Below are 15,551 nucleotides of genomic sequence, written 5' to 3' on the forward strand. Positions count from 1 at the left end.
TTAGAATGTGAAGGAATCTTAAAGATGATTATGCCAACCCCTTCCTTTTGTACTCCTTTCTTTTGTAGTTCTTGATGCACTGAGAGATTAAGATTAGATGCTTATCTGTCAGGGTCATCGGCCAGTTTAAGGGCTATGTCAGATCTGTTATTCACTAGGCCAGCTGCCTTTCTACTATGTGATGTTGCTGCATCTAGGGTTTTGTTTGTTTGTTTTTGTTTTTGTTTTGTTTGATTGGAAACATTTCATCAGAGGCTTTAATTTCTAGTCTCAGTATGTTGATGAGTACATTAAAAAATCACTCACGATCTTTCAGGGGATATTGTATTAGTGAAGTATATGGTAAAATGGTGAGCAATGGAAAGCACTTCACGTTGGAGTTTATACATCTTCATGAGCTGGTTTAACATTTAGTAGGAAGTGATGCTTTCTTAATTAGAGATGAGTAAATAATATGTAAAGAATGGGAATTTAAAAATATATTAAAAACTATGGGGCGCCTGGGTGGCTTGGTCGGTTAAGCATCCGACTTCGGCTCAGGTCATGATCTCACGGTCCGTGAGTTTGAGCCCCGCGTCGGGCTTTGTGCTGATAGCTCAGAGCCTGGAGCCTGTTTCCAATTCTGTGTGTCTCTCTCTCTCTCTCTCTCTCTCTCTCTCTCTCTCTCTCTCTGCCCCTCCCCTGTTCATGCTCTGTCTCTCTCTGTCTCAAAAATAAATAAATGTTAAAAAAAAAATTAAAAAAAAAAAACTATATAGGCATTATAGGTATAGGTGTTATGTAATACATGGAATCGACTTTTTATCTTTATCCCTTTCTGTCTTATAAGGATGAATTCAGAATGTGGTTTTGTGCAAAAATCCGCTTTCTTTCTCTGGAAACTCACCCATTTTTGAGTCCAAAATCTATGACTAATAAAGTTGCAAATGGCCATGCTGTTCATTTTACTGAAAATTTGGCTACAGAGAATAGGCATGAGATGAGCAAATATTCACAAACTCAACCACAGCAGGTATGGTGATCTTAGTGTTATAGTTTCTTTAAAAACCAGAATTACTACATTTTATTCTATCGCAGCCTGTAATTTTGTGCTTGCAGTTATTTTTGTTTGGGATGAATATATATGCATGTAAAATACTTATTACTATATATAACACAGTTTAGGTAATACTAGAAGAAGCAGATTGCATTTGCATGTGATCACTTTAATTTTAATACATAATAGATTTGTGTTAGTAAACTTAATGGTTAACAAGTGATGATAGTGCTTTTTGGTGTAACATTTATGTGTGTTCTACAGATTCGTTATTTTACCCACCACAGTGTAAAATACTTCTGGAATGATACCCTTCACAATTTTGATTTTTTAAAGTAAGTATTTTTCTTTTGTTTGGATGCTTTTACGAGTATCTTTAAAATCTTCTAGATGGAAAAGAATTCATTGTAGGGTTACAAAAAACTGAAGAGGTATTTATTGCGTAACTTTTATTCACTTATTAACTCCCTGGTGTTATTTGAATACTTGTTAACCATTTTAGGATAAATCCTACTTGCAACTTGTACCTTGGCAAAATTTACATAAAAGTTTGAAACAATGTGATTTTCCAAATCCACTCTGAGTCTGAGTTCTTTTCTTTTTGTGGGTTCATCTCAAAGTGAATTTTAGAGTACACTTTATAGTCCGTCAGAATATCTGAATTGTCATCTCCCAAACAGAAATTTAACTTTACTGTGTGGGTAAAGATTGAGACATTGTCCAATGTGTTAAGCCTTGAATAGGACAAATTGGAGGAATCCCTTAAAATTTATTTTTTGTGGAGGCTTGAAGTTATGTTAAGTACTGAATTAATTAGGATTCTATTTTTATTGCTATTGTTAAAGTGATTATTATAAACACTCATTAAGTATCATTACTTGAGAGTGCTAAAGGAATTCTTAATATTAGCAATACAAAGAGAATCGCCTTATGAACATTTAAAATATTCATGCCTGGATTTTTTTCCTCAGACACTAAAGAATTGGAATAATCTGGAATAGACTTGGGCATTTCCGCATGCCTAGTTCAGAAGACCATTTCTAGTTAAGAACTATTGCCTTACAGAACACTGCCAGTGAGCTGCCATTTTGTTTTGTTTTGTTTTTAAAAAGACTTGGAGCTGATCCCTGCTGCTTTTGGAGAAGTCATCAACTTCAGTGGAAAAAAGTGTCAAACCTATTTGCCTGGTGGCATTTGCCAGCTGTAGAAGCTTCTAGAATTTAAGCATCCCAATGATAGCAGTTAATTAGGGAGCTTGATTTTTTTCTATCTGAAAAAAATGGAAAAGGATTGGAGATAAATGATGTGTAGGGTTCTCTTTGGAGTTCTTTGACTAGTATCTCAGTCAACATAAGCATAATTAAGACATTTGGGGGGAAAATTAGGTCTGTTGGTTGAATCCAGTTAGAATTGTTACAGATTTTGGACATTGACTGTGACTCATAAATTCTGTACTTCTCTCCCAGGTTTGTATTAGAACAGGGACAGATTTGGATTGATGCTTTTGTAGAAAAAAAATCAGTGAATAGGATTGTTAGCATGAAGCTTAAAAAATTGAAGAGGGAAAATTATATCTATATAACTTAATAATTTAATAATTATAATTTAATTATTAAAAAGTAAAAAAAAATTAGTTTGGGATTCTCAAGTTAGTCATACTTTACCTATAATTTTATTAGTTTAATTAATAGCTCTTACAGCTTTGGTACAGCCTTAAAAGATAATAATATTGTCATACAAACTTGAGTATTAAGAGCCATCTTATCGTGTGATAGATACATTGGCTAATTTAGAATTTGGCACTTTTGAGACTTAGAACTTTCATTATTGGTTATCTTATGAATTTGAGATTTAAAAATTCTCATTCATTATTTCAGTTTTTGTTAGGTTTCTGTTTGTAAGGAAGTCACTTTAAAATCAGGAATATAGAAGAATAGGGCATTAAGACATTTGGATATTTTAAACTTTGTTTAAAGTAAAAACTTTGGATTTATTTAGGGGACTGGATGAAGGTGTTTCTTGTACGTCAATTTATGAAAAGCATAGTGCAGGACTGACAAAGGGGATGCATGCCTACAGGTAATTTTTATCCAACTAAAGTTAGATCTGTTATCAAAATTCCTAAATAAAGTAGTATGTATAGTCCACCCTCTTACCATATAGTTGTACATATTAATAGGTATTTAAACATTATAGACCTAGTAGTTGACAACTTACTGGTATTTAATTGAGTAAGACTGTCTCTCAGTTTAAGAATTATGAAAATGTTGAAACTGGAATTTTGAAGTTGGTTTCCCTGAAAATATACCATATTTTACCCATTCTAAGATACATATTTTCGACATTTTAACATTTCTAAAGTGGGGGATGTGTCATGCAGTGGGTGGAGTGTCATCCTTTACTTGACAAATGTTGTCAACATTTTTATCTTGATAGCACATAAAATGATGGGTATGTCTTATAATTGATAGCAGCTTAGATTTTCTGAAATGTATTGGGAATTGTAAGCATGAGCTCAAAATTTACCACAATGAATATTTGTAAATTGGGATGCATAACCTTTTTTATCATGTTATTCTTTGTTGAAGTATAAGATTATACCAGTGTATTGCAAATTTAAAGATAAATGCTATTTTCAAATTAAATTAGCAGTTTTCTTATACTTCTGTAGCATGTTTTTTTCAGTAGAATATTGAAAACTTGATTTCATTTAGACCCATACTTCATTAAAGGCAAGAATTACTCTATCACATAGAAAGGACTAATAGGAGTTTAAGTGGAAGGATTTAAGCAAGTTTTTAAAAGCATTTTTTAAAAAGTCAGATGTACAGTGTTTTGAAATAAACACTGTTAGTACAGTATTCTCATTAGAAAAATAGTATAGGACCCCTCAAATTTGTTTATTTAGTTTCTTGCAAAAATGAATTGCAATTCAAAATTGTTGAGGTGTATTGTGTTCAAGGATGAAAAAACATTTGCCGACATGGTTATTATAAACTAGTGGGAAAGATACTTGTCACACAAGAAGATCTGAGACAGAATGAAACAACAGTGTAGTTATCCAGTAGTGACTACTTCGATTTAAATACTGTAGGTAGAGAATTGAATTGTGGAAGACAAGTATGTAGAAACATGAATGTTGAAGTTCCAGATTTAAGAGCAATCTGTGGTTTGAGCTTTATCTAATGAAATGCTATCCCTAAATTATACTATTATTGTATAATGTGACACGATTATTATGTTTTCCTGTTGTAGAAAATTGCTTTATGGAGTAAATGAAATTACTGTGAAAGTGCCTTCTGTTTTTAAGCTTCTAATTAAGGAGGTAAGATAACATTTGTGATCAGTAGAGTTGTCAATTTGAAAAGAGCCATGATTTAAGTAATAAGATATTCTTGGTTTTCTGTTTCTTAATTTCTCTCTCACTAGCTCTCTTTCTTTTAACTTGGGAGGTAAAGGTAGTAACTTTGCTAGAGAAATAATTTGGGGGCATGAATTACCGTTTTATTACTTGTTTTGCTTTTTTTGTCTGTACATTTTTTTCAGTTTCAGTGAGTTGCACATCTAAATCTTGACCTGTTTTATAGTTATATACACCTGTCTTTTCTCTTTTCTCCAATTTTTAGATGATTTATCATGTTTATTCTTCACATGATTATTTTGTGGTGCATTTTTGGGAACTAGACATTGTACACTAACTTTGGAATACAAAACGTGACCTGTTGATTGACCATGAGGAGCTTGTACTTTATCCCAGGAGGGAAGTGTGTCAGTAGTTGTTGTAGTGACTGCCCAGTTGTAAGTGCCATTGAAGAGAGGTGAATAAAGGTTATACATGTAAAGGAAGAGAGCATGGGATTTTGCCTGGCAGAGTTAGGCTCTTTAGTCTTCCTTTTGATTTTTGGCTAAAGATCAGGGTTGGGTGAATACTTTTAATAGATATACAGATTGTTTTCCCTCAGTTCCTGAGAGCAGCTGTATTTTGCTTTAGAACATAGCAGAGTGGGGCCCCTGGGTGGCTCAGTTGGTTGAGTGTCCGACTTTGGCTCGGATCATGATCTCGCAGTCTGTGGGTTTAAGCCCCACATCAGGCTCTGTGCTGATAGCCCGGAGCCCGGAGCCTGCTTTGGATTCTGTGTCTCCCTCTCTCTCTCTGCCCCTCCCCGACTCATGCTATGTCTCTCTGTCTCAAAAATAAATAAACGTTAAAAAATTAAAAAAACAAAAACATAGCAGAGTGTAGTGATTGGAGGAGTTAGAAAGCCTGGTTTATAATATGGTTTTGTCAGTAATTAGCTTTGCTCATTAGAAAATCTTTCTTCTCCTTTATCTATAAAATTGGAGTAAGTCCTTTCAAATTATCTCATGTAATTTTGAAGTAAAATGGGACTATATATGTGAAAGTGCTTTGAAAAGTTCACAAGCATCAATTTTAAGACATTTGGGGGAAGTTATTAATGAAATTGATAAAATACTATGATATTTGACTAAATGAAGGCTATTGCCAGGACTGCTTTATCTCTTTTTTTCATTCAGGTTTTATTTATTTATTTACTTATTTAAGGTTTATTTATCTACTTTGAGAGAGACAGAGACAGTGTGAGCAGGAAAAGGGCAGAGGGAGGGAGGGAGGGAGGGAGGGAGGGAGGGAGAGAGAGAGAGAGAGAGAGAGAGAGAGAGAGAGAGAGAGAGAGAGAATATCCCAAGCAGGCTCTGCACCGTCAGCACAGAGCCCGATGCAGGTCTTGAATTCATGAAAACAGTGAGATTATGACCTGAGCTGAATCCGAGTCAGACGCTTAACTGACTGAGCCACCCAGGCACCCCTTTTCATTCAGGTTTTAATCCTTAATTATTTCCTTAGAGAATACAAAATAGTATAAGTTACTGTTTCCTATTTGTCTTCCCTTTAGTCTCCAGTGAACCTTTGACTTACGAGAAAATTGGTATTTGGAGTTCATAATAAGAAACACTTGTTCCTTTTAATTAAAAATTTTATATCCTTTAGTTGCCTAGTAATTATTGGAAGTAAATGTACTTTATTGTTGAAGCAGAATGAAGAATAGCTAAAGACACATTTTTGTCTGTTTCTGGCTGAATCTATATTTGGGTTTGGTATGGGTCCAGATGGATGCAAATAACTTAAATTAAGCTTCTTGAGGCAAACTCCAGTAGTTTAATGGTAAAAAAGTACTATGCTAACTCTTTGGGTTGTATATGTTGCCCTGGGGTATTACAGAGTTTATCCTCTAAGTATCTTGTTGGTTCTTTCTTTTTTTAAAAATGTTTCTTTATTTTTGAGACAGAGTGCTAGTGGGGGAGGGGCAGAGAGAGAGAAAGGGAGACTAAGGATCCAAAGTGGGCTTTGTGCTGAGAGCAGTGAGCCTGATGTGGGGCTCAAACTCCTGAGCTGTGAGGCCATGGAACTGTGAGGTCATGGAACTGTGAGGTCATGACCTGAGCTGAAGTCGGACACTTAATCAACTGAGCCATCCAGGCATCCCTTGTTGGTTATTTCTTAAATGCAAAGGTGGAGCATCTGTATGGTTATAAATACCTCATCCAATTTGACTTAAAAATCTTATTTTTTAGGTTCTCAACCCATTTTACATTTTCCAGCTGTTCAGTGTTATACTGTGGAGCACTGATGAATACTATTATTATGCTCTAGCCATTGTGATTATGTCTATAGTGTCAATTGTAAGCTCTCTATATTCCATTAGAAAGGTAAGTCCAGTTTATTATGGCTTTTACAACTGTGTATTTTGTAGTAACATGTAACGTGTAGAGTAGTACTTGGTACAAAGTAATACTCAATATAGTTATTCTTTTAGTTATATGAATATGTACTCCTTTCCCTCTCTTTTTGTGGTAGAGGAAGGCAGATGCTTTTTAGAGTTAGACTACCACCTGACTGTTTAGAGGCCATAGGGATCTATATGTGCTTATCACAGACTGAAATACTAGAGGGTTGATTCTACCATTCTCAGGACTGTCTCATTAAAATACTTCTTATTTTGTCTACAGCTAATTGAATAATCTTTGAACCTTTTAGTCTTGACATTTTTAATGGCACAGTAACATACATTTACCATATTAACTTATTTTATAACACCTTTGCTTTTAAATACCTTGAAGAGTGGGTTTATATTAGCTAATTTTCACGTCTTACCCTCTATTTTAGCAATATGTTATGTTGCATGACATGGTGGCAGCTCACAGTACTGTGAGAGTTTCAGTTTGCAGAGCGAATGGAGGTAAGTACTTTAGGTAACACTTAGACACATAAATCAATAAAAGATACCCATTAAGCACTAATGACTGAGCAAGACAATGTATTATAAATAAAAAGAAGTGTTTGGATTTGTACTCATCTCTGAGTTTGTATCAAATTCATTCACGTAAAATTGTATTTTTCTTTTTCTATTAATGTAACAGGTACTGTGATAGGCCCCAGAGATGCAGGGGTTACCAAGATGGATATAGTCCTTGCCATCATTTAACTTCAGTCTAGTTGGAAAGGCAGATGATAAATAGTAACAATAAAGTGTGATAAATGCTATGATAAGGAGAGGTCAGGGAATTTAGATATTAGAGCTCATTTACTGTAGGTGTCAGGGACGGCTTCTTGGGAAAAGTGTTTTTAAGTGGTTGAATTAGATAAGAGGTAGGTGAGAAGGTGGTATGATGGGAGTGAGAGAGGGAGAGAAGAGGGTTCTAAGTGCCCAACGTTCTGGAAATGAGAGGGAGCTTGGTCATTGTAATAACTGAAGGAAATTCAGTGTGACCAGTGCAGCAACTACATGATGGCAACTAGATGATGGATCTAAGGCATGTTAAGGAATTTGGCCTCATTCCAAAAGGCAATGGAAAGCCATCGAAAGGCTTAAAAGCAGGGGGGTGATCTGATGTTTGCATTTTTGAAAAAATCATTTTGGCTGCTGTGTTCAGACAGGTTCAGAAGGGAGTGATATCGAAGACACGAAATGGATCAAGGTGAGGGTTGTGGAGATGGATAGAAATGAGATAGGACTGAAAGATACTTAAATGTGGGCATTGAAAGAGATCTGATGATTCATTGGATACAAGGCGATAGAGTGGTGTCAAGCTTGAGGGGGTGGACATCGGTGCCACTTAAATAAGGAACACTGGAGGAGAAGCAGCATTGTAAGGAAGGATAATGGTTTGGACATGTTAGTTTGTCTGATGTGAAGAGGTGTAAAGGAGATAAAGGAGAGGTGGCAGTCTAGCAGCACAAGCCTTGGAGGCAATAGCCATTCTGATTGATTGAGAGTATCAAATCAGTTTCCATTCTCTTGGCTCAGTATACTAACTACATCCAAGCATAAACACAGTTTGGCCTGGCAGGTGCTTTCTTCCCTGTGCTTCCTGGTCACTTGTTGCTTTAGTTGGGAGTATCTGTCTTCTCTATTGGTGTTCATCCTCTTCCTGCTCTGCTGCTGCTGAAGACACTGGGATGTTAGGACATTGCATTCAACTTGGATCTTCCTTATCCCCTTTGTAAACTCTAAGAGATCATTGCTAGTTTGTTTTCTGGTATACCTGAGAGTAGAATTTCAAGTGGCATTAAAGCTTTGGAAGAGTCAGGTTTATTATGCCTAGTATGTGCTTAGTATTATTACAAAGTTGTTTCCTCATGGCTTAGTAAAGTACTCTCCATTTTTCTTTAGAAAGGAAAAGAGTTTTCTTCCTACAGACCAACATCACAAACAGTAGTTTCTCTTCACCCGTCTTTGTTTACAAACTAGCATAACTCTCTCCTGAGCCTAGTGTTAAACCAGAGGGAGGGAAAGAATGAAAGGGAGTCTAAATGTAAGGCAGTCTTCTAGAAAAACCTCCTTTTACTTGGGAAGATCTTGTAAAAAAGCGTTTAGCTAACTTGAACAGTGTACAGATTTCTAAGGAAATAATGAACTCGATAATGTATTACAATGTTTATTTTGTAAATTTGTTTAAAATCTATCTAAAATGTTAGGACTACTTCAGGAATATTGAGAAGGCATTGAAATGTTGAGTAATAAGTAGTGGCAGTGAGAAGAAGAATAGTGTAAAAAATGCTGTTAAAATGGAAAATATACTTGGGTTGTCTGGGTGGCTTAGTCGGTTAAACATTGACTTCAGCTCGGGTCATGATCTTGAGGTTTGTGAGTTCGAGCCCCGCATTGGGCTCTGTGCTGACAGCTCAGAGCCTGGAGCCTGCTTCAGATTCTGTCTCCCTCTCCCTCTCTGCCCCTCCTTTGCTTATGCTTTGTCTGTCTCTCAAAAATAAATATTAAAAAAATAATAAAAATAAAAGAAAATACATTTAAAAATTTCAATGCTTTCTACTATTTCCAAAGCATAATTAATAGAAATTTGAGCTTATTTACCTGTCGCGGGGGATATCATGTGTTGACTCACTATCTGTTCTTTAAGAGGGCTGTTGTTATGAGTGTTGAAGTCTAGCCACCTGTTTAGTAAGAGGGGACTTGGCATCACATGTGTGCAGCTGGCATCCTATCAGGGGTCAAACTACCTGACACACTTAAACACCATGCTTTGTTAGCCTAAGGAATAATAATCTTATTTGTCTTATTTTCTTTTATTGAGATTGGCCTATTTAACTCCATTATATTTTTAACTTATTGAGGTCAGGTTACCTTCAGACAGATCTTTTATTTACTGTATTTGAATTTCAAGTTCAATGATATTCCTTTTTGTTTTTTGCATTTTTTTAAATGTTTATTTTTGAGGAGAGAGAGCTCGCGCGCACATGAGCAGTGGAAGGGCAGAGAGAGAGGGGCACAGAGGATCCAAGCAGGCTCCACACTGTCAGTACAGAGCTCCATGTGTGAGGCTTGATCTCACAAACTGAGATCATGACCTGAGCTGAAGTCAGATGCTTTACTGACTGAGCCACCCAGGTACCCTTCAAGTTAAACAATATTCTATTCAGACTTTCTTCTTCTTTCTTTAAATCCAGAGATAGAAGAGATCTTTTCTACAGACCTTGTGCCAGGAGATGTTATGGTCATTCCATTGAATGGGACAGTGATGCCTTGTGATGCAGTTCTAATTAATGGTACTTGCATTGTAAATGAAAGCATGTTAACAGGTAAAAAAAATGAGTAAAAATCAGATCAGTTTATAATGATTTTAGGATTAAGTAGTTACCGATTAAGCTATTTAACTGTTTTATTGTATCTGTAACTGTAAAATATTGTTTGTTTTCTTTACTCATGTCATGAATGTGATGGATAATGAAGATTTTTTTTTTTTATTTGGAGGAGACTGAATTCTTCATTATACTCAGTTGTGAGACTAAATTATTATGCTGGTATTCGCTACATCTTTTGGCATACTTTTGACATGGGGAAATATTTTACAGTAAGGGAAGAGGAAATAAGTCCTTTGCCTACAGAGAATGGCAGCATATTTACTTCCCTATTTGATGTGTAATAAGTGGGAATGAAGATTTTATATTTTCCTTAAGCTGGTTGGGGCGGGGTCAGGGAGGGGAAGTAGACCTTGAAATGACTTCACTTTGGAAATTCATAATCTGAAGGTAGAACTTTATATCTTTTTATCACTTTACCTTTTTTTTTTCCTGGAAAGAAGTGATTCCTATATGTTTTCAAACTGTTAAGAGTTTTATCTTAAAACATAGTTGCACAAATATCCCTACATACTTGACACCTTTGAAACAAGAAATGTGAGTGGTACAGAGAATTAAGTTTTAATGTGAAAAAGAATTGGCAGTTTGTTGTTGTTTGAGAGAACTACCATACTACTTACTTCTTTTCTCCCTTCCCCAGAGGTCTTTTTTCTTCCCCGCGCGCGCGCGTGTGTGTGTGTGTGTGTGGTGGAGGTTAGGAGTAGGTCTTCACATCTTTGTGCTTTAGGTTGCAGAGTGCTTTCCAATTCATTTTTTAAGGATAAGAGAGCAGATGCTGGGCTATGGCAGCTACCTGGTCTTCTTATCTGAAACATTACAAAATCGTTTCCAAATTATTATGACTCATAACTGACTTTGAGGAATTATTGTGGGAGACAGGACGTGATATTTTTCAACAAGGAAATTGGTAGATAGAAAGCTAATTGAATAAGCTTTGTTATCCACATAAGGTAACTCTTTTTTAATTTTGTTTTTTTAAGTAGTTCTTACACCCCTACATGGGGCTTGAACTCACAACCATGAGATCAAGAGTTACATGTTCTACTGCCTGAGCCAGCCCGGCATGCCATGCATATGAGAACTCTTAATAACTATTGAAACAGTAGTATGATAACATTTAACTTATTTAACAATTCAAGATTTGTGTGTTTGATGGTAATTTCTATGCTTTATTTATTTATTTATTTATTTATTTATTTATTTATTTATTTATTTTTTAAAGGAGAGAGTGTTCCAGTAACAAAGACTAATTTGCCAAATCCTTCAGTGGACATAAAAGGAATGGGAGATGAATTCTATAGTCCAGAAATACATAAACGACATACTTTGTTTTGTGGGACTACTGTAATTCAAACTCGTTTCTACACTGGAGAACTTGTCAAAGCTGTAGTAGTTAGAACAGGTAGAAAACATTTCATCTCTTCTTGCATGGTTTAGCATGTTTGATGCCTACTGAATGTTTAAAAAGAGATTTTGGGAAATAATTCTCATTTTCTTATAAAAAATACAGTCATTTTCTTCTTTAAATTTTTTTTTAAAGGATTTAGTACTTCCAAAGGACAGCTTGTTCGTTCTATATTATATCCCAAACCAACTGATTTTAAACTCTACAGAGATGCCTACTTGTTTCTACTGTGTCTTGTGGCAGTGGCTGGCATTGGGTTTATCTACACTATTATCAATAGCATTTTAAACAAGGTATGTAAATGGGACTCTTAATAGGGTTTGATTCTTAATGATCACAATTCTTAATGGCTGCTAAGGATTTGAAATGAGATGAAGAACTTAACTTTTAATTTAATTTAATTATATGACCCTAGTAGCTGTTACTTTAGAGAGTACAGATATAGAACATTTTCATCTTAGAAAGTTCTTTGGGATAGCTCTGGTTTAGGCGATCTCTTTCTTGCTCTCTTGTGACTTAAAAAAGGGAGGGTGACCACAAACTTACCAAAACCTTTATTTTCTTTTTTTGTAACTTTTGGGATATATAGCATTCAAGTTATTTGTGAGCCCTTGTCAAACTTCTCTTTTCCATCCCTTTTGGAGATGGGCACAGTACAGTGCTTGTAGCAAGTCAGTATTTGATAGATATTGGTTGAATTTTGAAGTGTTGAAGTGTGTGGTGTGTGAAACGTGTAGAGCTCTTAAAATGAAGATTTCCTTTAAAAGTAGCTTATGTTCGGGGCGCCTGGGTGGCTCAGTCGGTTAGGCATCTGACTTCAGCTCAGGTCATGATCTCATGGTTTGTGCGTTCGAGCCCCACGTCAGGCTCTGTGCTGACACCTCAGAGCCCGGATCCTGCTTTGGATTTTCTGTCTCCTTCTCTCTGCCCCTCCCCCATTTGTGCTCTGTCTCTCAAAAATAAATAAATGTAAAAAATTAAAAATAAATTAAAATTTAAATTAAAAATAAAAAAAAGTAGCTTACATTCCATAGTCCATTGACAATTCATTGAGCTTTCTATTTTGCAGACTCAAAAGGGAAAAAAATTGTAAATACTTTTTGGATGTAAATACATACATACACACTTATATATAAAATTGAAAATGGTTTATAGATTCTTCACTAAAGAAATACACACATTAGATTAGTAAATATTTGATATTGGGGAGTCTGACATTTATTTTTGTGTTTATTGTAGGTAGAAATTGGGGTCATAATTATCGAGTCTCTGGATATCATTACCATTACTGTGCCACCTGCACTTCCAGCTGCAATGACAGCTGGTATTGTGTATGCCCAAAGAAGACTGAAAAAAATTGGTATTTTCTGTATCAGTCCTCAAAGGATAAATATCTGTGGACAGCTGAATCTTGTTTGCTTTGACAAGGTTGGTTCAGTTTTATAATCATTCTCAAAGGTTACTTTGGTAGCTTTTAAATATTTAGATTAAGGTTTTCTGTATTCTCTATCAACAAATTTGTACACATTGTATAATGTTCTTCGAATATTCCTCTTTTTCAGCTTATTTGACACATGAATCATTTTTGTACATTCTCATTGCTTTTTCAATTTTTAATACTTTGGGATTGCCCAAATCTGCAATTGTCTTATCATTCATATCCAGAATTATGCCTTATAATAGTAATAAAGATGATCTGATCTTTCTTGTTTTTAACAGAGTAAGCTCCATACAGATGTATTTACTGGAATTTTATTGCTATTAAGTATATATGTTTAGTTGAGGTTTGCTCTATGATTTTATTGAATATTTTTCAAAATTATTAAGGTCACTGATTTCACAATTTTATGTGAAAATGACCAGTTTTGTATACATATGAAATATTCCTTGCTTTGTCCTATAGAGAGTTTTCCTTTCCTCTGCTGAAATTAGTTTTCCTAAGAGTTTTAGGAATTAAATCTTGACCAAAAAACCTTCCATCAAGCTCTTGTTGGTAACTGATAGGATAGGAATAAGATTTTTGTGCATGATCACTATTAAAGGAAAAAATGTGAGACGTACTTTTGTTTTTAAAAAAAAGTCATATCCTGGGGCAACTGGCTGGCTCATTGGGCAGAGTGTGCAACTCTTGATCTTGGGGTCGTGAATTGAGCCCCACATTAGGCATGGAATTACTTAAAAAAAAAAAAAAAAAAAAAGGTCCTATCCCATGACTACATTTTATATTTATCTGTTTGGAAAATTTCACTTATGCTTGTCTTTTTTGGAAACCTTACAATTAAAATTTTTAAGCAGATAACAAAAGTAGAGGAAAGATACAAGTATAAAAAGTCCTCATTTACCCATCACTCAGCTTTGTCAGTTAATCAGCATTTTGTCATTCTTCACTTCATCTGTCCCCTCACTTTGAAGATGGCAGCATCAGACATTCTTTCACCCAATATACCTCAGTTTTATCTCTAGAAGGTGTTAAAAAAAAAAATTAACTGCAGTACCATTATCTTATTCCACTTAACAAATTAACAGTTCTTTAGTATTATCTAATATCCAGTTCATATTCAGCTTTCCCTGCCTTTCTCAAAAGTATCTCAAAATTTTACAGTTTGCTTTTTCTGTCAGAATCCAAATAATGATTGCATTGGTTACAATTAATCTGTAACAATTGTTTTTCTTGCCCCTTACCCTGAATCATCTTGTTGAAGAAACCAGGTCATGTACATCTTGGATTTGGCTGATTGCTTCCTCCTGGTGTCATTTAACGTGTTCCTCTTCCTTTTTTGGTTCCCTGTGTCCTAATGTCTCCTTCCTTTGTAGGGATCCTTGATTAATTGTTGCATTGTTCTGTTTTTTTCATAATACAAGTCCATAAACATATACTTCTACGTATATGCCCTCCGCCCCCCCACAGAGGAACCATATCACAAGGAATGTTCTGTACTCTTTCCCCACTTTAACTGTTTTTCTTGGAAGTTATTTTTTATCAATATACAGAGATCTTTACTAGTTTTCTTTATTTATAACTATATACTACTTTTATTATGTATATGTAGCATAGCTTTTCATGTTTTTCTTTTCTTTTTGGAGGCATTATACTTTGTATATATGTACTTTAATTAATTAATTAATTAATTTTTTTAAGACTGGAACTCTTACTGAAGATGGTTTAGATCTGTGGGGGATTCAACGAGTGGAAAATACACGGTAAATATTAGCTAGAGTTGATAATTTATTAGTTACTTCCTAATATTTTAATGTATGAGATATGCAAACATATACTGAGTAATATTACAGCTGTGTACCCACCACCACGATTAAACGGTTGATATCTTGTCATACTTGCTTCAAATCTCTTTTAAAAGATTTAAAATATTACAGATATTGCTAACATCTTAAATCTATCCCTTTCCATAGCCCTACCATCATTCTGAAGTTGTGTTCTGTTAACTGTCTTTGCATGTTTATATATTTAGTCTACAGACATCTCTCTCTCTAAACAGGACCTATTTGTAAACAAATGTATATGACTGATACAATGTACATGTGTTTTGCTGCTTTTTTTTTTTTTTTTTTTTTTTTTTTGGTGCCTCTTAACATTGTTTTCAAGATTTATCCAGGTTGGTATGTATGGGGTCTAATTTACTAATCTTAACTATTGTTTGGTATTCCATGATATGATCAAATCATATCTGTTCTAAGGGGCAGTTTCATCTTTTTTCTCCCTTTCCCCTTCCACTTTCACAAATGGTGCTGCAATTATAATTCTTACACACAACTCCTTGTGACCATGTAGTTGAAATTCAGTAAACAGCTTCTTGAAAATGTTGGTGCTGGGTTAGATAGTACATGCACGGCTACAGGTGTAGCAGGTACTGATCTCTAAGTGATGGTGCTCCCACTGCCTCCCTCAGTGGGTATGAGATCCTGTTGCTCCAGTT

The 15,551-nt window shown here is 35.0% G+C and overlaps 1 protein-coding gene across 7 annotated transcripts in view; it reads left to right on the plus strand.

Annotated features, from left to right (window-relative positions):
- The window catches only part of ATP13A3 (ATPase 13A3), an 88,422-nt gene that overhangs the window by 27,396 nt on the left and 45,475 nt on the right, over nucleotides 1–15,551 (plus strand). For 5 of the 7 annotated variants that reach the window (XR_006207053.1, XM_042954810.1, XM_042954814.1 and 2 more), the window contains 11 exons: nucleotides 830–1,012; nucleotides 1,301–1,371; nucleotides 3,035–3,115; nucleotides 4,292–4,361; nucleotides 6,629–6,763; nucleotides 7,221–7,293; nucleotides 10,020–10,151; nucleotides 11,434–11,613; nucleotides 11,752–11,909; nucleotides 12,856–13,044; nucleotides 14,756–14,817. Coding sequence is in view for 6 of the 7 variants with exons in the window: in XM_042954810.1 (XP_042810744.1) it covers nucleotides 830–1,012; nucleotides 1,301–1,371; nucleotides 3,035–3,115; nucleotides 4,292–4,361; nucleotides 6,629–6,763; nucleotides 7,221–7,293; nucleotides 10,020–10,151; nucleotides 11,434–11,613; nucleotides 11,752–11,909; nucleotides 12,856–13,044; nucleotides 14,756–14,817 (1,334 nt within the window). In the remaining variant the exon portion in view is untranslated. Of the gene's footprint in view, nucleotides 1–829; nucleotides 1,013–1,300; nucleotides 1,372–2,013; nucleotides 2,112–3,034; nucleotides 3,116–4,291; nucleotides 4,362–6,628; nucleotides 6,764–7,220; nucleotides 7,294–10,019; nucleotides 10,152–11,433; nucleotides 11,614–11,751; nucleotides 11,910–12,855; nucleotides 13,045–14,755; nucleotides 14,818–15,551 lie in introns of those variants that run through there. The other 2 variants (XM_042954815.1, XM_042954816.1) reach the window with 2 other exon arrangements.

This window comes from Panthera leo, chromosome C2, assembly GCF_018350215.1.
Source record: "Panthera leo isolate Ple1 chromosome C2, P.leo_Ple1_pat1.1, whole genome shotgun sequence".
NCBI classification, from domain to species: domain Eukaryota; kingdom Metazoa; phylum Chordata; class Mammalia; order Carnivora; family Felidae; genus Panthera; species Panthera leo.